Source organism: Electrona antarctica (assembly GCF_951216825.1).
Source record: "Electrona antarctica genome assembly, chromosome: 21".
NCBI lineage: Eukaryota > Metazoa > Chordata > Actinopteri > Myctophiformes > Myctophidae > Electrona > Electrona antarctica.
The window spans coordinates 26,172,979-26,200,921 of record NC_136802.1 but is presented as its reverse complement, the minus strand read 5'-3'; the positions used below and the strand labels follow the sequence as shown (position 1 = coordinate 26,200,921).

General features: G+C 42.2%; 1 protein-coding gene across 2 annotated transcripts in view; it reads left to right on the top strand.

Moving 5' to 3' along the window:
• LOC306914425 (glycogen phosphorylase, muscle form-like) overlaps window positions 1-27,203 on the top strand; it is a 37,321-nt gene extending 10,118 nt beyond the window's left edge. For both annotated transcript variants that reach the window (XM_079491429.1, XM_079491430.1), the window contains 17 exons: window positions 1,558-1,661; window positions 2,096-2,227; window positions 3,083-3,194; window positions 4,280-4,362; window positions 10,163-10,306; window positions 10,795-10,887; window positions 12,276-12,422; window positions 14,437-14,600; window positions 15,318-15,432; window positions 16,512-16,613; window positions 18,080-18,227; window positions 19,746-19,804; window positions 20,984-21,125; window positions 21,605-21,812; window positions 22,017-22,151; window positions 22,580-22,646; window positions 24,558-27,203. In XM_079491429.1, the coding sequence (XP_079347555.1) occupies window positions 1,558-1,661; window positions 2,096-2,227; window positions 3,083-3,194; window positions 4,280-4,362; window positions 10,163-10,306; window positions 10,795-10,887; window positions 12,276-12,422; window positions 14,437-14,600; window positions 15,318-15,432; window positions 16,512-16,613; window positions 18,080-18,227; window positions 19,746-19,804; window positions 20,984-21,125; window positions 21,605-21,812; window positions 22,017-22,151; window positions 22,580-22,646; window positions 24,558-24,704 (2,102 nt within the window). In that variant the 3' untranslated portion in view covers window positions 24,705-27,203. The remainder of the gene's footprint in view (window positions 1-1,557; window positions 1,662-2,095; window positions 2,228-3,082; window positions 3,195-4,279; window positions 4,363-10,162; window positions 10,307-10,794; window positions 10,888-12,275; window positions 12,423-14,436; window positions 14,601-15,317; window positions 15,433-16,511; window positions 16,614-18,079; window positions 18,228-19,745; window positions 19,805-20,983; window positions 21,126-21,604; window positions 21,813-22,016; window positions 22,152-22,579; window positions 22,647-24,557) is intronic.
• Window positions 27,204-27,943: the final 740 nt, after the last annotated feature.

Here is a 27,943-nt window from a genome sequence, read left to right as displayed (position 1 = left end):
GTGAGAAACTTTTTATTTTATTTTAATTGAACTAGACAACTCACCCTTTAAAATGAGATATTGCATGGCTATGTACGCCCAGCAGAAAAAAAGTTATTTAGAAAATAAAACTTCAACCGGTCATAACTTTTTTTGTTGTCCTAGAAACACTACCCAGTGTAAATGCAGGCTCTTTTAAATGGCTTCCAACACCACAACTAAACATTTTATCAACTCAGTTCATTTTTTTCCTGGAAGCAGACAAGCCAAGCTTTCTCTGAAGGTCTTTCGTTGTCACACATTCACAGCAGAGAATTTTCAATAAATCATTCAAAAACGCCATTCTGCCATAGAGAAGTCTAAAAACTATATAGAAATCCTTGAAACTCTCAAAGAGTTAAAAGCTTTTTCTTGCCTGCATTTTGCCTCAACAAGCATAACAACTGCCCAGCTGCCTTCATCTCAAATATTTTAGAATAAACTTGTCTTCTTAAACACACATTCCAGTGTGTTTCTTTTGCTCTCTGCATAGCACAGAACCCAACGTAGCTGAAATGTCACTATGATAATATCATCCTTCTCTCTCTCAGTCCATTCCACTTCTTGTTCCATTTCAGTCCACCTCCATCTTAGTGCAACACTATTCAGTCGAGTATGTTATTATTATTATTATTATTATGATTATTATTATTATTATTATTATTATTAGTAGTAGTATTACCCTTATTATTATTATTATTATTATTTTTTGGGGGGGTTACAGCCTAGGGCACACAGTTTTAACATTCTTCAGTCTTCACCTCTATCTTAGTTTTAAAGGCACTTTTGTGATTGCTGTCATCCTCGATCGGAAAGCACTTTAGATGCAACTCCTGTTGTTTTTAAATGTGCCACTGCTGTGTTAGGTAAGGATGACATGGCTTTGCACTCTATGGACCTCATGTTTTTTTCTTCTTCCTGATGGACCATAAAAGTGACAGCAGTGAATAAGAGGGGCTGTAGACTGGAAGGGTCAGCGCTCTGTAGCACACAAGGCTAGAGCGGTGCATAATGCAGCCTGTCTGATCAGGCTGTTGGCTCGCCAGCTGCTGTTCTCTCCTAAAAATAGAACTAGGCACTGATGCTCACTGGACTGGACATAACTACTGCATCTCTGTCCGTCTCTCTGTGTTTCACTCTCTGTCTCTGTCTCTGTCTCTGTCTCTCTCTCTCTCTCTCTCTCTCTCTCTCTCTCTCTCTCTCTCTCTCTCTCTCTCTCTCTCTCTCTCTCTCTCTCTCTCTCTCTCTTTTTTTGAGGGGCGCAAGCCCCTCCTGTACACAGGTTTAATGTTTGTCTTTAGTTCAATGTTTGTTTTGTAAACGCCATTGACAATGAAGGGAAAATGTACGTCATAATGTACCTCATTACGTCATATTGTCTCTTTATTGTCAATGGCGTTTAATGTTTGTGTTGGCACCGTGTGTTTTACATCACCATTACATCACCTAATCAACATGAGTTAGACTTTAATATATTAGCGCCCCTCTCTGCCTCTCTGTCTCTCTCTCTGCCTCTCTCTGTCTCTCTCTCTCTCTCAGCATGTTTCCTAGACTCCATGGCCTCTCTAGGTCTGGCTGCTTATGGCTACGGCATCCGCTATGAGTTTGGCATCTTCAACCAGAAGATTGTTGACGGCTGGCAGGTACATTAATGTTAACACTTATACATCTCTGCATATGATTTGTCACCATGTCAGTACTGAGAAGTACAATGTAAATACTACAGCGTCACACAAAAGCATCAACCAGTAGCACATTTGTATCGCGTCACATTTTGAGCTTGTAGATCTGCTATTTTTTTGAGTGGTGCAACCACTCCAAGGAACAGCTTTGTCCATATGTCCTATGTGACTATGTCCCGATGTTTAGAGTACCAATAGGGGGTGCTGTTGCACCACTCGCTTCAGACTGGTCTGATTTTTTATTTGAATCCTGAATCCTTTCTTTCAAGAAAATGTGACAGTATAAACAACATTAACGTTTGTTTCATATGGTTCGGTTGCTATCCTGTATCTCAGGACGTCATTCAAGAGTGAAATGCAAACTAATATGTGGTGTGATTGACATGTTGCTACAGGTGGAGGAGGCAGATGATTGGCTGCGCTACGGTAACCCCTGGGAGAAGGCCCGCCCCGAGTACATGAGACCCGTCCACTACTACGGACGAGTGGAGCACACCCCCGAGGGCGTGAAGTGGGTCGACACACAGGTGAGTGTTTCTTAAACATTTCCATGTCCAGGACGCATACTAGTTTGATGCCCCGGGGTGGGCGGGACTTTCGCCCTATTGTTTTTGTCATCTCAAGCGAACTTGAGCCACGAGAGACACCACCAAGCGAGCTAAAGCGAGCGAGTTGCCGAAGTTCGCTTGAGCCGACTCAGCCCCGTCCGAGTTGCGACTCAATATGCACAGAATAGTAAATCCCCCCCCCCCCCTCCCCCTACAATGAACACAGCAGAACGCTTCCTACCTCACTGATGGCTCGTCTTGCCCAATCACAAGCCTCGGCGCTCCTTCCAGCCCCTCCCTTCGTAGGCCGTGTCCAGGACCCCAAAATGTATATTTGGCTTCAATATTTAGTGCCATCTGGTGCAAAAGCGTCGCAATGCAAAATGCCTAACACAGCTGAAATGCCCCTGATCAAGGCACAGAACCCCCAACTGCAAGTATACGTGATTTTGCGACACGTTGTGAACTAGTAGATCGGCTATTTTCAGCAAGTGTAAAATCAGCCATTACGGCAGCATCAAGGCACGCCAAAATACATTTTAGTCGACTAAATCAACTGTAGGCTTAGTCGACTAAAACTAGACTAACACTAAAACATTCCAGGTGACTAAAATGTGACTAAAACTAAATGAAAACTATTCAAAAGACTACTTGGAACAACTAAGGCCTGATATTTGTACATGTAGGTCTGATAGTGATGCACCGTGCATGTAGTGGTCATTACTTCTGACCATTTTACAAATATCATTTCGTTTTTTACATTTTGGAAAAAAGTGGAAAAAGTAGCACATTATGTAACTAAACATAAACTAGTGTTTTTTTTGTTTTTTTTAGGTGGTCCTGGCTCTTCCCTACGACACCCCGGTCCCTGGATACAGAAACAACATCGTCAACACCATGAGGCTGTGGTCTGCCAAGGCTCCCTGTGAATTCAACCTCAAAGACTGTGAGTTGGTTTTAATCTTCTGTGAATTCAACCTCAAAGACTGTGAGCTGGGTTTAATCTTCTGTGAATTCAACCTCAAAGACTGAGCTGGTTTTAATCTTCTGTGAATTCAACCTCAAAGACTATGAGCTGGTTTTAATCTTCTGTGAATTCAACCTAAAAGACTGTGAGCTGGTTTTAATATTCTGTGAATTCAACCTCATTCATGAATTCAACCAAAAAAAAGACAGACATGACCCAGAGAAACCCTTTCTCTGTCTCACAGTTAATTTTGGAGGGAACATCCACTCTGTTATAAACTCTCTGTCTTAGTTAATGTTGGAGGATACATCCAGGCTGTGTTATAGAGTCTATATAACAGTTTATACTGTTATAAACTCTCTGTCTGTCTTCCAGTTAATGTTGGAGGATACATCCACTCTGTTATAACCTGTCTGTCTGTCTTCCAGTTAATGTTGGAGGATACATCCACTCTGTTATAACCTGTCTGTCTGTCTTCCAGTTAATGTTGGAGGATACATCCACTCTGTTATAACCTGTCTGTCTGTCTTCCAGTTAATGTTGGAGGATACATCCACTCTGTTATAACCTGTGTGTCTGCTCTACAGTTAATGTTGGAGGATACATCCACTCTGTTATAACCTGTGTGTCTGCTCTACAGTTAATGTTGGAGGATACATCCACTCTGTTATAACCTGTCTGTCTGCTCTACAGTTAACGTTGGAGGATACATCCACTCTGTTATAACCTGTGTGTCTGCTCTACAGTTAACGTTGGAGGATACATCCACTCTGTTATAACCTGTGTGTCTGCACTACAGTTAACTTTGGAGGATACATCCACTCTGTTATAACCTGTGTGTCTGCTCTACAGTTAACTTTGGAGGATACATCCACTCTGTTATAACCTGTGTGTCTGCACTACAGTTAACGTTGGAGGATACATCCAGGCTGTTATAACCTGTGTGTCTGCTCTACAGTTAACTTTGGAGGATACATCCACTCTGTTATAACCTGTCTGTCTGCTCTACAGTTAACGTTGGAGGATACATCCAGGCTGTTATAACCTGTCTGTCTGCTCTACAGTTAACGTTGGAGGATACATCCAGGCTGTGCTGGACAGGAACCTGGCAGAGAACATCTCCCGTGTTCTCTACCCTAATGACAACGTGAGTGGATGAATGGATTTCTGAATGGAACCTTTTATTTCCCTCGTGGGGGATTTTTGTACCCAGTGATGAGTTGGCAGTAGAGATGTGTACACATACACATGCACGCACACGCACGCACGCACACACACGCCAATGTTCCTGGCATAGAAAGCCTCTAAAAACAGCCGACGTGCTGCCTGAGATTTATTGATGCGCCAAATGTGTGTCTTTGATTTGACCACTTTCAACCCTATTTTGGCATGTGTCGTTATAGGCGAACAAAGCTCCAAAAAGATCAAAGATAGCCGATCTACAAGCTCACAACATGTCACTTAATTCCGGGCCAAACTGGCTCATGCACGAAAGACGCACAAGCCTGTTTTAAATGTTTTAATGTAGCGGTACTTTTTCCAGCTTATTTCGGTAGAATATCTAAATGATCATGTGTTTTGGACTTTATGGAGATACTGTTGTTAATCTGGCTCTCGGATTAATTCCATTCATCAAGTTGCTTCATCCTTTTTGGGTTCGTAATTTGCCATTAAGGGATGTTTTACAAACTAAAATCCTCTGTGAATGAACGCTAAACGACAGAAATAAAGTTATTTCTTGAGTGAACTGGCTTTAAGCTTGCGCGGGTGTGCGAGAGGTAGCCGCTAGGACACGATTCCAGATCTCCTCTGGGATCATTATCCCGAGTATCGCCTCTCCCTTCCTGATTAGATTATTATCAACGAAGTGAAGTGACGCTCGGAGAGGAAAACCGTATTATATACACTGAACCTATTATAGACGTGAAGACAAAGGCTTCAGTTCAGAATGATGATGGATCTAATGGATGAGATGGCCTACTCCCTTAGCCAATCACACAACACCACTTGTATGCTAACCCACCACATTCACAATGGTACACTACACACACACGGGCACACACGCACGCATGCACGCACGCGCGATCGATTCTTCTCACAGCAAACCATATTGACATGAAATTGTGAGGGTAAACACAGGTGTTGCATAATGATAGTTGTCTGTCTGTGTAGCTGTACAGGTTCAAGTAAGTCCACGCATCATACAGATGTCTGATATTGGTTTTATTTGTCATGCGACTTTCAACTCCTCCAGTCACCAAGACACCGTGAAAACTATAATGAAGAAACAATAACATTCTGTTCAGTTTTGAGTCCATACATGTGCATTCAATTGATCAAACGAATTCCACAGTTATACATTACAGCAACATTAAACAATCCACAACAACACAACACAAAATCACAAAGAATATGTACCGTGTGCGCCTTTGAACCATGTGCAGATTAATTAATATCGTCTCTCTCTCTGACGTTCCCAAAACAATGCAACTTCTTTCCAGGAACTCAGTTCAACCTCTGACCCTTACTGATAGGTGACGTCACGTGCGTGACGTGACACTCTAATCATGTGATTCCCCTTTTGCATAGGGTGCATTTTTACCTTGCGATATAACCTTTTAACATATTTGTCGTTTTTAATTCTATTTATTCATAATGAAATCAACCTTTTTATCCAAGTATGATCATAAATGTTGCACAACCAAAACCATATTTAATATAATTTAAGTTTATACCTGAACCCACTGTCTCTCGTTCTGGGACAGTTACACTCCCACCAATTACTGCAATTTAGGGTTTACATATTTGTAATAAATTCAGTAATTTCCTGAACCGACCTCTTAACTTCCTCATAGGTGAGAAATGAAACACTTTTCCCTTTTCTTCCCTCCACACAGGTAAGTATTTGCAGGTACACTAGTTCAAATTAAACCACATTTTTGGCTCCTCTCTAAGATGGAGAATGTGTCACTGTTCACATTCCAATTTACTCCCACCACTGGCTTGGTTAGGAGCTTGTCATGATCCACCTCTGAAACTCCACTGGCTTGCTTACTGTCAGGACTTGACTCCAACACTTCTCTGTTGTTGGATATGAACTTGCGAACATGTAATCTCCTTCTATCAGGTGTCTCCTTCATGTCTTTATCTGCATGTATCGGCACTTCATGTTTATTGTCCACTTTACGCTCCGGTACCGTTTTGTACGTATACTGGCTCTCTTCCTTCGAGACTTCCATCTCCTCTTCCAGACTGAGGGAACCTTTCATGAAGGGGTGTCGGATGGTATTTCTTACATATGTTGCAAGTGGCCTTTTGCTTGCAGTCTTTCGATACATGTCCTCTTCGAAGACATCCAAAACATAGGTTATTTTCAAATATGAACTTTTTCTTATCTTCAACAGACTTATCACAGAACGTCTTGCATTTGTAGATGAAGTGGCTCTCTCCACAGCATATACATTTGACTGTGTTTGAGGATGCTGAGGGAGATTTTACTTCCTCGTCTTCAGAAGTGTCCTCCGAACTACTCCCTCCTGAACTGTGTGTCTTTGCCACCATTTCTGGCTCATCTCTGGTACTTAAGTTTGTGACCAACACATTTGCCTTTGGGTGCATAATGTCTTTGAATTGCCTCTCTTCCATATGTTTCAGCGCATGTAAGGAGCTCACTGGATTGCATGCAATATATGCTTCTTGTGCAATAAACTCTGCAAATTCTTTGAAACTAGGGTAATCCTCATTTTCTTTCAGGCATTTTGAGACTATGCGATTCCACCGAGAGGTCACCCAGTCAGGGAGTTTGTGGAGCATCTCTTGATTCTTTTCCCAGTCGTTCAACGATTGAAGCCCCTTCACATGTGGTATGGCATTGCTGCAAGCTTTAAGAAAATCACCAAACTGTCTTAGTTTAATTGACTCTCGTGAACCAATCCTTGGCCAGTTCTTCAGTTTATCTCTAAAGGCACGCTGGATTATAAAGGGGTGGCCATAGCGTTCATTCAGTGCCTCCCATGCCTGATCGTAGGCTTCTTCATCCTTCCTGAAGAAGCTTCCCTCCAACACAGAACGTGCCTCTCCACCGACATATTTTTGCAAATAAAAGAGCCTGTCTGCTGTGTTTGAGCAGCGGCGTTCAATTAATGCCTTGAAGCTCACGCTCCACTCTAAGAAGTTCAGTGGGTCACCTGTGAAGATAGAGGGCTCAGGTGCAGGCAGTCTGGTAAGCACCATTATGTCATGAAGGGCTTGAACTAATGACACTTCGTTGTTGGTATTATTTGACTGTACATAGTCCTTACATGTTCTTTCATTTTTTATTTCTTTCTTGCTTGCACTTTGTATGTCTGTCTTATTTTTGCTTTTTATTTCTGTTCTTTCATTTTTTAGTACTGGCTGAAGAATGACCATTTTGCTACGAACTGATCTCTCCTCACCGCCCTCGCTTGAGTCTGCTTCCGAGTATGCCTTAAGCTTGGCAGTTAGTACTTGAATATCCCTCTGATTTTCTAGCTTTTTGAGCTCTGTTGCCATAGCTTGTTGCTGTGCTGCCATATCTGCTTTCATAGCTCGTTGCTGTGCTGCCATCTCTGCTTCCATAGCTTGTTGCTGTGCTGCCATAGCTTGTTGCTGTGCTGCCATATCTGCTTCCATAGCTCTTTGCTGTGTTGCCATAGCTTGTTTTTGTGCAGAAATAACATCCTCCATCTGCATTTCTGCTTGTTTCGCAGCCAATTCTGCTGCACAATCTGCGATTTTTGCTGAGACATTTGAGTGTTCTGATCCATGTTTTGAGTGTTGCCTCCCACCAGTAGATTCAGATGTAGTCTCTATTAAGGACTGGGCATATTCTTTGTCAAACACGGCATCAAGTCTTGTCATTTCTTCCTCAGTATTAAACTCCAATCCTACTTTTCCCTGGCGTAATTTCATGAGCTCCATCAGCTCTCTTGTTAGGGCTACACAGCCATCTATTTTTCTCCTAATCTCAGTAGAAGGTGTTGACTGTGCTCGTATGTTATTATACGCATCTTTCAATTGTGTTTCCGACGCTTCAACCCGGTCCATCATTTCGGACAAGTCACTGTCCAGGCACTCAAATTTCAGATTTGCACGTACAAAGCTCACATAAGCCTTCCAACAATCATACAGAGCGCTAAATTTATTCTCCATTCTGGAAACCTCTTGCTGTTCCAGTTCCTGCATTTTTGGAGTTAACGTTCTCACTCTACTAGATTTCCGTGTTTCGGCTTGTTTTGATGTAGAGGTAAACTCCTCTTCTGAGACTTGGAGTATTTGTAGTTTAGCATGAATTTCACCTATTAGTGTTTCCAGGCTTTCTCTTTCTTTATCTTCACATTCTGTTTCAAGTTGTTCTTTTAGTTTGTTATATTCTATTTGAAGAGACTCAATTTCTTTCTCATCTTGGCCAGGCATAATTCTGTTGTATAACCTGCTGTATATACCATCAACTTATAGTTAATACTCAAACTCTTAAGTGCAACTTAGTACAAATCAAACCCAAAACTGTATACCTACTGAAATAAACCTTGTATGCACTCTGTTTACAACAACCTTCAATTAGCAATGCTAATGAACTGTCAAACCACATACAAAAATAGATACATCAATACAGCACACATAACTTGCTATTCTTTTTTCTTTCTTTTTTCTTCATGCATACATTTCTTTTATGACCCGTTTGTTTGTTATTTTCTTTGTCAATTATTGTCAGCCATTTTGCACTGTCAAACCTTGACGTCTGGGATGATGACGCAATCTTGCCTCCCTCCGCTTGTATAATGTAGCGATGATGCGCACACAAGTCTCTTGTATAATTGTAGTGTACACTGATCAACGCTACCCTCTCTTGGTGACACCGCGCCACTGCAGCTTCAGTTGTTCCAAGTCTTTTCTCTCGTCGGACTTTCTCTCTGCGTCCGCGAGACAGCGACACGTTGGTAATGTTCCACTTCTGTCGGTCTCTTTTGCCACAATGTTGGCGTGCCGTGTTACATTCTCTCAATCCCTCTGGGACCACGCTGGCATGTAGTTTTCTCTGGTGAACCACGCTGGGCGTTACGTTTTCACTGTAGCTGTACAGGTTCAAGTAAGTCCACGCATCATACAGATGTCTGATATTGGTTTTATTTGTCATGCGACTTTCAACTCCTCCAGTCACCAAGACACCGTGAAAACTATAATGAAGAAACAATAACATTCTGTTCAGTTTTGAGTCCATACATGTGCATTCAATTGATCAAACGAATTCCACAGTTATACATTACAGCAACATTAAACAATCCACAACAACACAACACAAAATCACAAAGAATATGTACCGTGTGCGCCTTTGAACCATGTGCAGATTAATTAATATCGTCTCTCTCTCTGACGTTCCCAAAACAATGCAACTTCTTTCCAGGAACTCAGTTCAACCTCTGACCCTTACTGATAGGTGACGTCACGTGCGTGACGTGACACTCTAATCATGTGATTCCCCTTTTGCATAGGGTGCATTTTTACCTTGCGATATAACCTTTTAACATATTTGTCGTTTTTAATTCTATTTATTCATAATGAAATCAACCTTTTTATCCAAGTATGATCATAAATGTTGCACAACCAAAACCATATTTAATATAATTTAAGTTTATACCTGAACCCACTGTCTCTCGTTCTGGGACAGTTACAGTCTGTCTGTCTGTCGACAACCTGTGTGAAAAGAACAAAGACAATAATGTATGACTGAACATTTCTTCCGTGTCTATTTTTAAACCGACTGTCTGACACCTCATCTCCATATTTAAACTTTTTGTTTTTTGTTTTTTGTGTAAATCAATGCCCTACTAGATCATATGATTATTGGCAGAATTGGAGAGAACGTTTAGAATAATATTTGTCTGTTTTTTAATGGTAGTTCTTTGTTGTTTTTATTTTAATGGTAGTTCTTCGAGGGTAAGGAACTTCGGCTGAAGCAAGAGTATTTCGTGGTGGCCGCCACCCTCCAGGACATCATCCGGAGATTCAAGGCCTCCAAGTTTGGATCCACCGATGTGGTGAGAATGGACATGTCTACCCTGCCCGAGAAGGTAATTATTTAATAATAATCATATTAAAGATGGAGTGCCGTGATTTTCTTTCCCACCCTAAAACATGATCATCCCGTATTATTATTTTATATAAGGAGGAATATCTTTTTCAAAAAAGTGTACAGTATTTGTTAAAATGTCGTTTTCATGTGGACACGCCCACCAGTTCATTAAGTATGCCTGGTTTGCCTGGTGGGTGGTGATGGGTGGTGATCCACCTGAACTGAGGGGATGATAATGTGATGTCACTATATCGCATATCGCATATATTTTTTCATCGGCACGTTTGACTGTCAAGGTTTCAGCCTCCAGGAAGAAACCCTAAAAAAGGGGAAGACATCATTGCACATAAGAACCACCACACCAAGGGGTCTAATGAATTACTGTCACCTCATAAACACATGAAAAACCAAAAAAAAACATGACACACTGCCTGAGAATGCATATGAATAAACGCGTCTGTCTGTCTGTTTCTCTGTCTCCCCCAGGTGGCCATCCAGTTGAATGACACCCATCCTGCTCTGGCCATCCCTGAGCTGATGAGGATCTTAGTGGACATGGAGAACCTAGACTGGGATGAGGTAACACACACACAGACAGACAGACAGACAGACAGACAGACAGACAGACAGACACACTCCCTCCCAGTTCCATAGTCCATCCTTACAGCCTCATGATTGGAACATACGTTGGTGTGTCTTTGAGGTCTCCAGATCTGTCCCATTGTCAAATCCTAAACTAAAGTGTGTGTGTGAGGCTCTGGCAGAGCCTGTTATGCATCCTTTCCTTAAAGCTGCACTACGTGACTTTCCCTTTTTTCTTTTCTTTTTTTTCTCCCATGACTTTGTAACCCTTTTTTTTCTCACCCAGTGCCAATGGGATCTGCACGTAATTCCGACGGAGCATTAGTCCGGCATGCGGGAACCGCTCGAACATGCGCTGCTCCTGTGCTTGCGGTTATGGTTAGGTTAGGGTTTGAGGTAGGTTGGCCTGAGCTGTAATCTGCCAACCTGGGGAGAGCAAGGGACTGACCTCATTCTTCCTTCAATGCATGAGGAGTCCAAGCCGCTTCTTTTCACCTGACAGGGGGGAGTTTCCCCGTTTTGGACGTAGCGCGTGGAAGGAACACGTTATTCCGACCAGTTCCTTTCCCCTCCATCAGGCGCCCCGGCTGGCCAGGGGGAGGCAGTTTAGAGACCAGGGTTACTGCATTCTTTTTGAGAGGGTACCTACCCTAGGCTAGGGGACACGGGGAGTACATGCCAACTCCACACAGAAAGGCCCTTTTTCTGTTCTATGCTACACAGATGGGATCAAACGGTTTATTCACAAAAAAAGAAAATAAATTACATAATGGAGCTTTGAGTCTGCATGGATGGCTGCAGACTCAAAGCTGGAGGGAATTACCCATAATGCATAGCGTCATGGCATTGAACACATGGTTGCCACGGTATCCTCGGAAACATCCATTAATTAAATATGCAAATGAGTCCCGGAGCCTGCTTAGAATGTCAGCACAGCAGTGTTCCCTCACTGTTCTCAGAGAGAGACACAATGGAGGAGATGGGTTATATATTCAGTACAAATCAATGTTCATTTTGATGGCAAATTTTGATTTTAGTTTAGTCTCTTGAATAGTTTTCATTTAGTTGTAGTCACATTTCATTCACCTGGAATGTTTTAGTGTTAGTCTAGTTTTAGTCAACTAAATATCATACGATTTTAGTCGACTAAATCTACAGTTGATTTAGTCGACTAAAATGTATTTTGGCGGGCATTGATGCCGGTGTAAAACTCGTAATGGCAGATTTGTACACTCTACTCAGAGTTACAGACCCATAAGGGGTCTGTAAGCTGGGGACCCCCTGGAACCCCCTCAAGGACCCCAAGGGGTCGCCAGGACCCCACTTTTTGGGAGCCACTGTCGTAGAGGTACCTGTGCATAACGTTGTTAACTCTTTGTGTCCAGGCGTGGGACATCGTGGTTCAGACCTGCGCCTACACCAACCACACAGTTCTCCCCGAGGCTCTGGAGCGCTGGCCCGTCGACCTGTTCCACAACCTGCTGCCACGCCACCTGGAGATCGTCTACGAGATCAACAGGAGACACCTGGAGGTACGGTAGAATAGATCAGATCAACAGGAGACACCTGGAGGTACGGTAGAATAGATCAGATCAACAGGAGACACCTGGAGGTACGGTAGAATAGATCAGATCAACAGGAGACACCTGGAGATACGGTAGAATAGATCAGATCAACAGCGGTTCCCAGGACCCAAACTAGTGAGAATGGCAGATCTACAAGCGCACAACACTATTTTCACTACTACTTAATTATTATTAAGTAGTAGTAGGGGCGGCAGTGGCTCAGGGGTAGAGTGACCGGATGGGAACAGCAAGGTTGCCAGTTCCATCCCAGGCTCCCCCAGAGTTGGTGTCAAAGTGTCCTTGAGCAAGACTCTGGAACCCCTAATTGCTCCCGATGTGCAGGTTGGTGCCTTGCACCTCCGGCATCGGTGTGTGAATGGGTTAATGTAATGTACAATCTCTGTAAAGCACCTTGGATAAAGGCGCTATATAAATGCACCATTTACCATTTATTTTTATATATTTTATTTGTGGATTTATTTTTTATTTTTTATGTAAAAATCAATCTTTTGAAATATATATATGTTTTAGTTGTGACCCATAAAAATTGATCTGTGACCCACAAATGGGTCCCAACACACTGTTTGGGAACCAGTGGGGTAGAGTTGGTAATTTATGACGAAATATTATCAGGATTCAGGAGACACTTGGAGGTACTGTTGAGGTCCAATTGGAGATTGAGGTTGTCTTGTCTCCCATTGCAATCACAACTGCAGACTCACTCCCAATCTTCTGCCGTAGTCTGAAAACTCACATCTTCAGACTCCATCTTAGCCCGTAGCACTTGCCGTAGAACTTGCCCTAGCCTCGACGACCTTACTGGCGTATGCAAAGGCTCAATTGATGTAATTTAGATATGTAGACGATAACATTCTATAGTGTAATTATAGTTTAATTGTACAGATATTCTACTGTTAGATGGATGTTTGGTTCTTAGCTTGCTTATGATCCTTGATGACTATTTTTATGTATTTGATGTATTACCATGTGTTGTCCTTGCTTACTGTAAATCAAAAGTCTTTGATCGTCTCCGTCACAGAAAACCAACGTATTGCTAGAAATCAGTTCCTATTCACATTGAACAGTGGTTTTCAACCAGTGGTCCGGGACCACCAGTGGTCATTGAGGGGGTTCAAGGTGGTCCGCAGCTAAATGATTGAAAGTTGGTAACCAAATGGACCCTTATTAGATCTTTAACTCTTGAGAGTGTAAAATGTTACACTTTCAAGAGGTACATTTGTGTTAAACATCTGCATTACTTAATTTACAAGAAGTCTACACAATTAGAGAATGTAGAAGAATTGTTATTTTGATCAACGTTTGCCTGTTATCTCTCCTAATGGTACCAACATCAATACAGCATGGAATTGTGGACAAAATCCTATCCAACGATAACAAAATATTATTTGGTCTTGGGTCTGAGAGGCTAAATGTCATCAGATGGTGGTCCGTGGATCAAATGCTGAACAAATAATGGTCCTTGACGTGAAAAAGGTTGAGAACCACTGACTTAGAGCAACATTTGACCTGCCCTACGCTTGTTTTCCTCTGAACCTCTGACGTAGAACAACATTTGACCTGCCCTACGGCTGTTTTCCTCTGAACCTCTGACGTAGAGCAACATTTGACCTGCCCTACGCTTGTTTTCCTCTGAACCACTGACGTAGAACAACATTTGACCTGCCCTACGCCTGTTTTCCTCTGACGTAGAGCAACATTTGACCTGCCCTACGCTTGTTTTCCTCTGACGTAGAGCAACATTTGACCTGCCCTACGCTTGTTTTCCTCTGAACCACTGACGTAGAACAACATTTGACCTGCCCTACGCCTGTTTTCCTCTGACGTAGAACAACATTTGACCTGCCCTACGCCTGTTTTCCTCTGACGTAGAACAACATTTGACCTGCCCTACGCCTGTTTTCCTCTGACGTAGAGCAACATTTGACCTGCCCTACGCTTGTTTTCCTCTGTGCCGTTGCAGCGGATCTCCAAGCTCTACCCCGGAGATGCTGACCGGCTTCGTCGCATGTCTCTGATCGAGGAGGGAGACTGTAAGAAGATCAACATGGCGCACCTCTGCATCGTCGGCTCGCATGCCGTCAACGGAGTGGCGCGGATCCACTCTGAGATCATCAAAGACACCGTGTACGAACTATATAATAACCCATTTTAGACCTGAGGACGCATCTGTGTCACCTTATAGCTTTTAAACCACTTTAACCATTATTTTTAACTTTAGCTGTTGACAAATAGCAGATCTGCGAGCTTGTAGGTTTGGAAACATAGGTTTATCATAAATATGTCATGATTTAGAAGACCTTTTGTAGAATCTGGTGGGTTAAGATATTATGTACTATGTATTGTAAGAACCTACATTATATTATACTCATCCACTCTGACACTGACTCGCACGGACGCGCACGCAGACTGACTTTTCCCAGACAATGGGTCGGAGACCAAATGGACCCTTATGGGACTGTAACTCTGAGAGTGTACAAATGGAACCAAATGGACCCTGGCCGCCTAGCGGGTCCATTTGGTTCCATTTGTACACTCAGACTTAAATTAACATTGATTTTACAATAAATTGGTGGCCCAGAGATGGAAATGGCATTAAATCGGAGTCCGTAGCCTAATGCATGTCAAACTGTGGGTCCTTGAAATTAAAATGGTTGAGAGTCGCTACTAGAGCCGTAAAAATCTTCTCTTATAGGGGGTCCCTGGCATACCTTTTCAAATGGGGGGGGGGGGGGGGGTCCGCGGCCTAATGAGTGTCAATTTGGGGGTCTTTGACATGAAAAAGTTTGAGAACCACTGACATAAAGTACATGATGGGGTATGTGGTTGTTATCTGTCCTCCAGGTTCAAGGACTTCTACGAGGTGGACCCCGATAAGTTCCAGAACAAGACCAACGGCATCACGCCCAGGCGCTGGCTGGTCATGTGTAACCCCGGCCTGGCCGAGGTCATCGCAGAGGTACGCTCTTTCTACAAACTCTGAGACGGTCGGTATAGAGCGTCGCAGTCCCGCCCCCTACCATGGACCAGGAAATGAAACCCAATGCATTTTTCCCATAGACATTTCATAAAGTATTTATTTAAAGACGGTTACGCCACGGACAAAGCCAACTCAAGTCGTGACAACTCATGACAACACAAACAATGTTTTGGACCAAACAAATAATTACAAAGAAGAAAAACAACAAGAAAAGTGTTGTAACCTGCCGTTTTTTTTCTTCTTTCTAATTATTTTTTGTTGTCATGATTTGTCACGACTCGAGTTGGCTTTGTCCGCGGCGTAAACGTCTTTAAATAAATACTTTCTGAAATGTCTATGAGGAAAATAAACGGAGAATAATTTCCTGGTCCATGGTAAGGGGCGGGACTGCGACACTCTATAGTCACGGTACTAATGGAACCCATATAGAATAGAGATTTGTTTTTTCTCAAACACAAATGTACAGCATGTTGTTTAGACAGATGCTAGGTTCATTGTTTTACCTAGCCGCAATTTGTAACTATAGATTTTTTTTAATAATGGGATGAATCTAGAGTTGCAATACCCTCACCCTCATTGACATCCCATTGATCCAAATTGCATTTTCGACCTGCTTGTATTAAACGACGTTAAACTCAACAACATTGCAGGTGCCGGGAAAACGTGCATTATCTTCTTTCAATCTGCAAAGTGTTTGTTTCATAAAAATCCACCGTAGACATGTTATGAGCTAGTGTTGGAGTTTGGAAGCACTCGTTTTTATTAACGGGTAGTGGTGCTGCCGCCTCCATTATGTGAGGCCCGTTCAGTTACTTCGACAAGCGCTTCCAAACTACAACACAGAAAAAGAATCACCTGCACAGAATTTCTTGACAGAAAATAGCTCATAACATGTCTACGATGGATTTTTATGAAACAAACGGTTTGCAAAAGTTCATGCTCGCTCTGCTCAATCTGACCTTGACTAGTAAAATGTCTGTTAAATGTCTACATTGTAAAATTGTGAATGTCCCGGTGTGATGATTTTAAATGGAGGATGTTCCTTCTTCACTATTTAGAGGATTGGAGAGGATTACATCCGTGATCTGGTCCAACTGAAGAAGCTTCTCAAGTTTGTGGACGACGATGCCTTCATACGCGACGTCGCTAAAGTCAAACAGGTGAGAGAACGTGTTGCCAAATGTGTTGGCCAGTGTTGATTTTGACAGCAAATTTTAGTTTTAGTCATATAGACTTTTGAATAGTTTTCATTTAGTTTTAGTCACCTGGAATGTTGAAACTTGCTGAAAAGCTTGCTGAAAAAGCTCACAGTGCGTCGCAGCGCAAGCATGTACTGTAGATCTGCTATTTGCATCTCAACCAAGTGTAAAATGACTCATTTGTTTTCTTATAGCCTACTGGATCTCTTGTCCACTAGTCCCTTCCTAACATTTGAGTAGTTTTTATTAGTTGACAAAATTGTCAATATATTTAGTTTTAGTCACCATAGCTTAGTTTTCATTTAGTTTCCATTTAGTTTTAGCCAGTGAAAAAAAGGTAGTCGACGAACATTTTTCGCCATAATCTTTGTCGACAAAATCAACACTGTTGTTGGCATACATCTCCCCTTCATATTCCTATGTAGCCTGGCGAATAAGTCAGACCGAATTACGGACTGGAGAGGCTCAATAGGCCTATCTCACAGCCCGCTTTCCACGCCCACTTCCGGTAAATAGTGGTGTCATTTAACATTAGCATTTACACGTTTTTTTCTCTGGAGTATCTAAGTACATTTTCTAATGTAAAAATGTGACAGACCAATATTATTATGAAGCAAACATGATGGTAAATCAGCTCGAACAGATAGAACAAACCTTACCTTGAGAAAACAAAAGTTGTAGACTTCTTAAATTACCTGTGTTAACATGTAGCGTCTATGGAGTGACGTCACGCTATCACCACTAACCCCGAAAGGGGGCGTATTAAGGGGGCGGGGAAATTCTGTGAGATAGGCTTATTGTACGCCCATTTCCTACACCATGATCTGGTGTGGCCAATCGGGACACGGTATGCAATATGGGCGGGCTTTGGTACAGTGACGTTCAATGCTTAAGACCTTTGACTGACAGTAGCTCTGACCAATTGCGTCAAAGAGAAAATGTTTGAACCCGCCCCCCGGGAAACAAGATCCATACACAGCATCTCCAGACTCAAATACCACACAACAGTGTGATTTGAGTCTGGCTTATTAGCCAGGCTAATTCCTATGAGGATTGTTGTGTTTTTTTTTAAATCATTTCTGTTAACTGAACTAAATAAAAACTAGAAAAATACAAGAAAAACTAACTGAAACTATATTGTGTGTTTACAAAACTAACTGAAATGATAGACATGTTTTTTTTGTCAATTTATTTACAATCTTAATCTGTAACTGAATATTATTTTATTTAAATCCCATCTTTAATACTTACTCTGGTCGTTTTCAATCCTGCATCTGACTTATTCGTCAGGTGTGCAGGATTGAAACAACTAAAACTAACACTAAAACCAATAAAAACTCAACTAAAACAAAGCGCAAAAACGAAATAAAAACTAGTAAACCCATGGTCGTGTGTGCCTGGCTGTGATTTATTTATTTATTTTCCAGGAGAACAAGATGAAGTTTTCCGTGTATCTGGAAGAGCACTACAAGGTGAAGATCAACCCCAACTCCATGTTCGACGTTCAAGTGAAGAGGATCCACGAATACAAGAGACAGCTGCTCAACTGCCTGCACATTATCACACTGTACAACCGTAGGTCTTCTCTGGTTTATTAACCTAGCACATTATCACACTGTACAACCGTAGGTCTTCTCTGGTTTATTAAACTAGCACATCATCACACTGTACAACCGTAGGTCTTCTCTGGTTTATTAAAGTAGCACATTATCACACTGTACAACCGTAGGTCTTCTCTGGTTTATTAAACTAGCACATCATCACACTGTACAACCGTAGGTCTTCTCTGGTTTATTAACCTAGCACATTATCACACTGTACAACCGTAGGTCTTCTCTGGTTTATTAACCTAGCACATCATCACACTGTACAACCGTAGGTCTTCTCTGGTTTATTAAACTAGCACATCATCACACTGTACAACCGTAGGTCTTCTCTGGTTTATTAACCTAGCACATTATCACACTGTACAACCGTAGGTCTTCTCTGGTTTATTAACCTAGCACATTATCACACTGTACAACCGTAGGTCTTCTCTGGTTTATTAAAGTAGCACATCATCACACTGTACAACCGTAGGTCTTCTCTGGTTTATTAAACTAATCATATTATCACACTGTACAACCGTAGGTCTTCTCTGGTTTATTAAAGTAGCACATTATCACACTGTACAACCGTAGGTCTTCTCTGGTTTATTAAACTAATCACATTATCACACTGTACAACCTTAGGTCTTCTCTGGTTTATTAACATTTACCGCCACCAGGGGGCACCAAAAGTCCCAGACCGCCACCATATATCTTTTATTTTATTTGATATATTTTTATTTTTTTACCATGTTATAAAACACGAAAAACACGTCCTTGGCGCTCCAGGACATCATGAAAAAGAAGTTAAATAAGTCCTTGGCAACCATTGAGTTAAAGTAGCACATTATCACACTGTACAACCGTAGGTCTTCTCTGGTTTATTAAAGTAGCACATCATCACACTGTACAACCGTAGGTCTTCTCTGGTTTATTAAAGTAGCACATTATCACACTGTACAACCGTAGGTCTTCTCTGGTTTATTTAACTAGCACATCATCACACTGTACAACCGTAGGTCTTCTCTGGTTTATTAAACTAGCACATCATCACACTGTACAACCGTAGGTCTTCTCTGGTTTATTAAACTAAGCACATCATCACACTGTACAACCGTAGGTCTTCTCTGGTTTATTAAACTAGCACATTATCACACTGTACAACCGTAGGTGTTCTCTGGTTTATTATATCAGTAATTTTCAACCCAAGCCACAGACCACCATTTGATGACATTTAGCCTCTCAGACCCCAAAACGGAAGATTTTTTTTGTTATTGTTGGATATTATTTTGTTCACAATTCGATGCTGTATTGATGTTGGTACCATTAGGAGAGATAACAGGCAAACATTGATCAAAAATAACAATTTCTTCTACATTCTCTTCTTGTAAATTAAGTAATGCACAAACAATAATTTAACTAGTGAGAGCGTAAAATTAAACCAAATCAAAGAGTTAATATACTTGGATATAATTTGTGTAATGTAAACATTTTCTTTTTTCTTCAGGCATCAAGAAGGAACCCAATAAGTCATGGACCCCTAGGACTATTATGATTGGAGGAAAGGTGAGCAATATTACATACTTTACAATCGTTATATGCCTAATTTTACATTTGGTTACATGCATTTACATCGCAGCGTGACACGTTGTGAGCTTGTAGATCTATTTTCAGAGCGCAAACTAACATAAAATAACTTGCCTTTTAGTTCTACTGGATCTCTTCTCCACTCGTCCCTCCCTAACATTTAGTTCTACTGGATCTCTTCTCCACTAGTCCCTCCCTAACATTTAGTTCTACTGGATCTCTTCTCCACTAGTCCCTCCCTAACATTTAGTTCTACTGGATCTCTTCTCCACTAGTCCCTCCCTAACATTTAGTTCTACTAGATCTCTTCTCCACTAGTCCCTCCCTAACATTTAGTTCTACTGGATCTCTTCTCCACTAGTCCCTCCCTAACATTTAGTTCTACTAGATCTCTTCTCCACTCGTGCCTCCCTGACATTTGAGTCTAGTTTTTATTTGTTGACGAAATTGTCCGTATATTTAGTCATAGAAGCACTTTTTGTATTGGCCTGTACTTTCCTTGAACTGTACCCATTCTACAAACTGTTAATACAAATGAATCAATCAATCAATCAATCAACACAGCCACGGACACGCGCGCACACACACACACACACACACACACACACACACACACACACACACACACACACAAGAATGTAGTCCCTTGTTTGTGCCGAATCTGGGTTGCACATGGTTTGTTGCACTCCCTCTGGTGTTGTGGGTGTGGACTTCGTTAACATTAAGGAAGTATTTAGACAGGTACATGGGTATGGGTATCTTGGTGGTGTATCGAATCTTGTGGACCAGACCCATTGCAAGATGCTGTACTCTGTCGTCGACCCTAAGCCATTCCAGCCTGTCAAAGTGGGCAGGGGTGAGGTAGGTTCGGGGGGTGAGGCCAAGTAGGAGCCTGACCAGTTTGTTTTGGGAAGTCTGGAGCCTTGTTTTAAGGGCCTTTGAGGTGCTGTGGTACCAAGAGGTGCATGCATAGTCGAAGAAACCTTGCACGAGGTGTGTGGGCTCCACACACACACGGACGGAGTGCAAAACATCTTTCCCCATGCCTTCGGCCTGGTGGAGACAACATTGTTACATTTTCAGTCTTGAGATTTTGTTTGCTTTATTCCATCAACACTGCTGAACAACACCGTTGCTGGTTAATGTCTCCCCCTGCAGGCTGCTCCGGGGTACCACACGGCTAAGATGATCATCCGCCTCATCACAGCCATCGGAGACGTGGTGAACTTTGACGCCGTGGTGGGCGACCGTCTCAAGGTCATCTTCCTGGAGAACTACAAGGTCACGCTGGCGGAGAAAGGTCAGTTCGGTGCTCGGCTAGTACAAACGTGTGCGTGTGCGTGTGCGTGTGTGTGTGTGTGTGTGAATAGAAAGAAGGAAAACGATAAAGAAAGTGTTGTACCCTGCCCTTTTTTTCTTCTTTCTAATTATTTGTTCGGCCCAAAGAATTGTGTTTATTGTCATGAGTTGTCAGTTGTCAGGTCTTTAAATAAATACTTTCTGAAACGTCAATGGTGAAAAATGAATGGGAAATTCTCTTCCAGGCCGCTCGTCGGGGACGGGACTGCAACGCTCTATCGGCGGCCGATAGATCGGTCGGGCACAACACACATTTTCAGTTTGGACATTTGCTTTTGCTTTAATTTGCTCTGTCTCTCTCTGTGTCTGTCTGTCTGTCTGTCTCCCCCCCCCCCCCCTCTCTCCCTCTCTCTCTGTCTGTCTGTCTGTCCCCCCCCCCTCTCTCTCTGGTGTGTCTGTCTCTCTCTATCTCCCCCCCAGTGATCCCAGCCTCTGACCTCTCGGAGCAAATTTCCACGGCGGGCACCGAGGCGTCGGGCACGGGCAACATGAAGTTCATGCTGAACGGAGCGCTGACCATCGGCACCATGGACGGTGCCAACGTGGAGATGGCGGAGGAGGCGGGCGAGGAGAACATGTTCATCTTTGGCATGAGGGTGCCCGACGTGAAGGCCATGGACAAGAAGGGGTAAAAACAATCCCACTATAAGGCCCTTTATCAATATGACCACGTTGTGAGCTTGTGGACTATTTTCGACGACTGTTCGCCCCAGAATAGGTACACTAACTAGGGTTCAAGTCTTTGACTCGACTTGGACTTCAACGCCAATGACTCGTGACTTGACTTGAATTGACTCAAGTGTTTTTTAACTGAATCCCATTTTCCCACCAGCTACGATGCCATGTCTTACTACAACAGTATCCCAGAGCTGAAGCAGGCCATGGACCAGATCTCTTCTGGCTTCTTCAGCCCCGAACAGCCCGACCTCTTCAAGGACATCGTCGACATGCTGCTGCACAATGACAGGTTAGTAAAACTGTTAACATGACAGGTTAGTAACACTGTCAGCATGCTACTGCACCATGACAGGCATGGCTGGCACCTTCATGACAGGTCAGCAACGACAGAGACATTGTGTCACCACTGAATAAGCACTTTGGGACGTGCTGACATAATCATGAGCTTGTTGTAATGCCATACTCATGCATCCATGCACGGAACTTACATAGCAGGTCTGTCTGTCTGTCTGTCTGTGCCTTCTCTACATCCTACACATTTCACCCCCCTGCCTCCAAAGCCACAGTATGGAGTGTGGACTGAATGTCATGTTATGTAGACCAGAGAGGTTCCCAACCACTGGTACTGTACGTGCACCACTAGTGGTACTTGACGTGCTCTATGAATAGCCTTGCCGTACATTGTGTGAATCATGTGGTCGTTGTGTATCGTTGCAGGTTCAAGGTGTTTGCCGACTACAAGGCCTACATCAAAGCTCAAGATAAAGTCAGTGCTCTGTACAAGGTGAGTGCAATAACACTGTACTGTAGTATCCCTGAGTGTTGATCTAACTCTGAGAGTGTAACAAATGGAACCAAATGGACTCTGAGAGTGTAGATCTGTTATTTTGGGTGGCATGCAGCCAAGTCAGTAAAGCAGGCACACACCCTAACTAACCCATGAGGCTGGTAAGGTCAAGCCCTACAGTAATACTAAAAAGTAATTTTAAGATTATTTTAACCTAATGTATGCCAAGAATGCGGGACCTCGTTCTTCTCTCCGCGACCCGCCTGTGCCAAAACGAGGGAACTCAAATTACTCACATGTTAGACAGCCTCCACATGGATCCGACGTGCACGTTGCAACGCTTAATAGTACTTTTTCTCCTCAAAATGAGACAAACTGCCATCTTTGAGACCTAATAAAAGTCTAACCTTTGATCACGCTAAGAAAGTGAAACCACCGTGCGACGATACATAGCCTGGAATGAAGATTTGGCTCAAATATGGACAGCTTTCACTTCCGGGGCGGGCGGAAGTGACCCGTCTTGTAAGCATATAGCGCGGATTTCTTTGGTACTGGCTTATAGGGGAAGCACACATTGTGTTAAGTACCTACATTGGCCAAACTAGCAATAGGATGTTCAGAAGCATCTTCCATAAAACCCGAAACACCAGACCCAAGACACGTTGTGAGCTTGTAGATCTGCTATTTTCACGACATTAGTCCAAGGAAGCTTAGGAGCAAAGGTCGCCAACGTCATTTTGAACAAACACTATGAATGGTTGAGACCATTGTTAAATAAAATAAGACATAACACATTCTTGTCTGCTGTGTTGCTTTTCAATATGTACACCAGGGGCGCCCATACTTTTTTGACTTGAGAGCTACCTTCAAAATGCCCAGCTAAATGAGATCTACCCACCCAAGAAAATTCTATCTTGCTGAAAAAAATGTACCTTTGGAATAGTGGCATGGCGTTGATGTCACATATAGAAGGGTGAAATGGAATTGGTTGTTTTTTTAGTAGGCCTATATAACTTTGTAATGCTACTGAGGTTTGTGCGCAACACTTTTGAAAACATAGATCTTGCATTGTAGGTTTGAGCTGAGAGGCCCTTTTTGATGTCAAAAGTCAAGTCGCCTTATTTCAAGTGGCAGATGCTCATTTTAAATTTAATTTTAAATTATATATTTTTAGGGGCATCATGTGATCTACCTGCACAGCCTTTGTGATCTACTGGTAGATCACGATCTACCTTTTGGGCACCCCTGATGTACACTGTGTCATTTTTTTAGAGGTATCTAAAGAGCACAAACTAAGTTTCTGAACGTGCCAAGTATCACGAGACTATCCATCGTTTCCTGTCTGGCAACCAAATCTAATAGTATGACAAAATATGTTCGTTGACTACCTTTTTTCACTGACAAAAACTAAATGGAAACTAAGCTATGATGACTATTGACAATTTTGTCAACAAATAAAAACTATACTAAAATGTTAGAATGCTGAAAATAGTAGATCTACTATTTTCAGCAAGCGTAAAATCAGTCATTACGACGGCGTCAAGGCCCGCCAAAATACATTTTAGTCTACTAAAATTGATTTAGTTGATTTAGTAACTAAATCAACTGTAGTTTTAGTCGACTAAAATCTTATATTTAGCCAACTAAAACTAGACTAACACCAAGACATTCCAGGTGACAAGAATGTGACTAAAACTAAACAAAAACTAAAATCCAAAAATTGCTGTCAAAATCAATACCGATTCACTGCCATGTATTTTAGCAAACGTGACTCGCGTCCCTTCCTTAATTAAGTTTAAGTAGTCTAACTCTTGTTGAAATGATATGGAGAATATGAGGTTTCTTATACAGTACTATAGCTATAAGAATTATGACGCCTGGTTTTCCCTCCTCCAATGTTTTTGACAGAATCCCAAAGAGTGGACCAAGATGGTGATCCACAACATCGCCGGCTGCGGTAAGTTCTCCAGCGACCGCACCATCGCTCAGTACGCCAAGGACATCTGGGGTATGGAACCCACCCTGGAGAAGATCGGAGCCCCCGATGATCTGTAGTGGCTAAGCCACTACACCCCCCCACCCGCCCCCAGCCCTGTTCTTCCACAACTCTCTCTGTTTATCTAAAGGTGGTGTGAGTGATATTCTTTTGGTTAAATAGCTCTATATTGTTATTGAGTGTCTGTTCAGTAACGGTAACGGGGCCATGTCTCCCCGTTTCTCCAGCTCTTTTTAGTAAACACAGAATACATTTTCATGTTTTGGGATGCTAAATTCATCCAATCTGGGGAGAGAACTCGCATATGTGGGAACGTATAAGCAAGTGAAATTGGAAAGTGATGAGCAGAGAAAGAATGAGCGAGCAGAGAGCATAAGGAATGGATGCATTGGAATGTCATCCTGTCAACCTGCAAATGTAGAGTAGAATGTTTACTGAAGAGCTGGGGAGAAACGGGACCCTGAATATAGAGCGCTTTTTTAACAAATGCGATGCACACACAGATTAGACACACCAACGGACCGACATGCGGAAACAACGGTCGGACATGCGATCAAACATGCGCTGCTGCCGTGCTTGCGGTTAGGGTTAGGTTAGGTAGGAACAAACAACATTTTAGTTTTAACCAGAAAAAACCTCTCTTACACTGCCTTCCAACGAGAGACGAGAGCATATTCTTTCTTCTTTCCACTAGTGACTAGTGTTATGTTGTGGCAGTATCTCTGTAGTAAATACTTAATGACTGAAACCTTTACAACATGGAGTATTATTTCACGGTATGTCTGTAGTGAATGATGACCTTTGAACCTTTATACAACACGATTTTCCACACCAGCAAACACGTACAGTAGTAGCCACGGCGACAGCCTGTAAACAAACACAGCCATTATGCACTAAAATGTATCACCTCTGCTCTGTCCAAAATGTTACTTTTCAGGAAATTGATGAAATTCTGCCATCAAAAGCATCGAGATTTGGCCTTTTTTGCCTTGCCAGGGAAGCTGTATTTCCATATTCACTCTATACAGTACGTCATCGCTCCGAATAATAAGAACTTATAGCCTGATTTATGTTAACGTCGCTCGACGGCAACGGCCGAGAATAGCAGACCTACAAGATCACAATCCATCGCGGACGCGACGGATTGTGATCTTATCGGTCTATGAATCGGGTCTTAATTAGTACCAACTGGGCCAAAATAACAACTCTTTCTTCCAACAGTATTTTATGATGTATGTTGAATGTATGCATTTGCTTGTGTGTGTGTTCCTTCATTGATTGTAAATCAATGCAATCCGGACGGCTGTTATTGATTATGAATTAATAATTAATATGGACTAATAAATTAATAATCGTTTTTAGCCGTGTTCTGTTCAGCATGATCTTGTCGGTGTTCTCTCAGTATCTGCCCAGTGACTCCCAATCTGTGGCCCGCGGGGCCTACTTTTGATTCTTTAGATTCTAAATCTAAATCATCATTTCTATGTGAAGGACTCCAAATATTAGATGTAATTGGCCGCCGACCGTTTCATAGACCCACCAGAAGCAAAGTTTTGAGTTAAAAATGTTCACTGTGAAAGAATATATATTCAAAGATTTGCACACGTTATCCCGATTTTTCTAAAACGGGTTTCCGTCCCGAATGGGTTAAAAAGATGAAGTCATTTTTGGATGAACTACTCCTTTTGAAGTATACTATGTTGGTTTTGCTCATCCAAGCCAAAACACGATTGATAATGTGCAATATGTGAAATCCGATTTGATTTGATCGATCGTTAAACCTAAAAACATGCTCTGGGAATGCACTGATTGGCTGCTATGTTTAGTGGTCAGATGGGTGTGAGCTGCGAACGTGGCCTGAACCAGAGAACAGGTTGGGAGTCTGTGGAGTTACGGTACTGTGCTTTGTTCCTGAGACGGTTTCACGATGGTAAAGAAAGAAAGACCCCTTCTCTTCTCCTCTCCTCTCTTCTCCACGCTCACTACCTGATACCTCTCTCTTAATAAGGCTTCTGTTCAGACTAGCAGTCCCAAAACCTGCACGGATGTCTACTCTGTCCGTTCCAGAACCAAACTGTTCAAACAAATCGAATACATAAAGACACTCAAGATGCTGAAACCTTGTTTTATCACAAAATCAAATTAGAGAAATTAGGATAGGGCTGCGATCTGAAGGAAGCATATAAACGACTCCATTTGCCTTACTGACCTTGCACATTACACACGCATGTTGTAATGCTGACCGTGTAGTCGCTACGCATACATGTTGTGATGTTCATTCTGAAGCCTGTCTGTGAGCGCTGTAGACTTTAATCACATCATACCAGGCCGCTGTTCAGTTCTCTATCCCAGCTGTGTTACCATCCCACTATACTTAACTTAACACTGTGCACGACTGTGAAACACTGTTGAAGAGCATTTACTGTGGTGGGAGAGATGAGGAGGAGGATCATGATGGGTTTGGATTGTTGCTACTGAGAAGATTGTATTATGGAACACTGACTTAACATTTTAATGTCGATGTCTTACGTTCAATAAATAAAACGACAGAAAATCTACCAGGCTGTGTGTTTATGATGGTGAATAAAACATTATACAACAGGTCGTTTCGAGGAAGGAATCTGATTGGTTGAAATGGCCTTCTAGCCGTGCTTCAAACCAGCATCAGGGAACACCTAATTAAAACAAAGAATTCAGCCATGGTGTTCTCCCAGAGCGTGGCAGACTCGGTGGCTGTAGGCTAGCTAGTTTCTTGGGACATTTGTGGTCGTAGTGGCTTCATCTGTCATTAAAAAAATTATGTTTTTTTTTGGCGACTATCTTAGTTTTAAGGGTAACTGTTGCATTGTTGCATTATTGCAATATTACACTCGCGGGTGTGCGTTACTGTCATTAATGGCACTTCTGCGCTGCTTACAGAACTCTGCTTGTTCTTGCAGCAACGCAGCCGTGCCATTAATGACAGTAACACACACCCTCTTGTGTAATATTAATTGTATTTTATTTGGATGCATGAATAGTGGCCATCTGAGGTCTCAGTATCTCACTGTGAAATTGGCTATTTTTAAATGTCAAGGATGTGCTTACAATTCTTTAAGTAATGTATACAAGTGTACATGATTTGAACGTGCATGGTGCAACAGGTGCATCATTATCGGACCACAATTTACACTTCAACTTATTGTTTATGTTCATAATGACTGACTATTCTGATGAAGACTCTGTGTTGAAACGTTAATCTATAAAGCCTTGACTGGGAGCTTTACAAAGTTACAGTGTGCCGACTATTGGTCCTTAA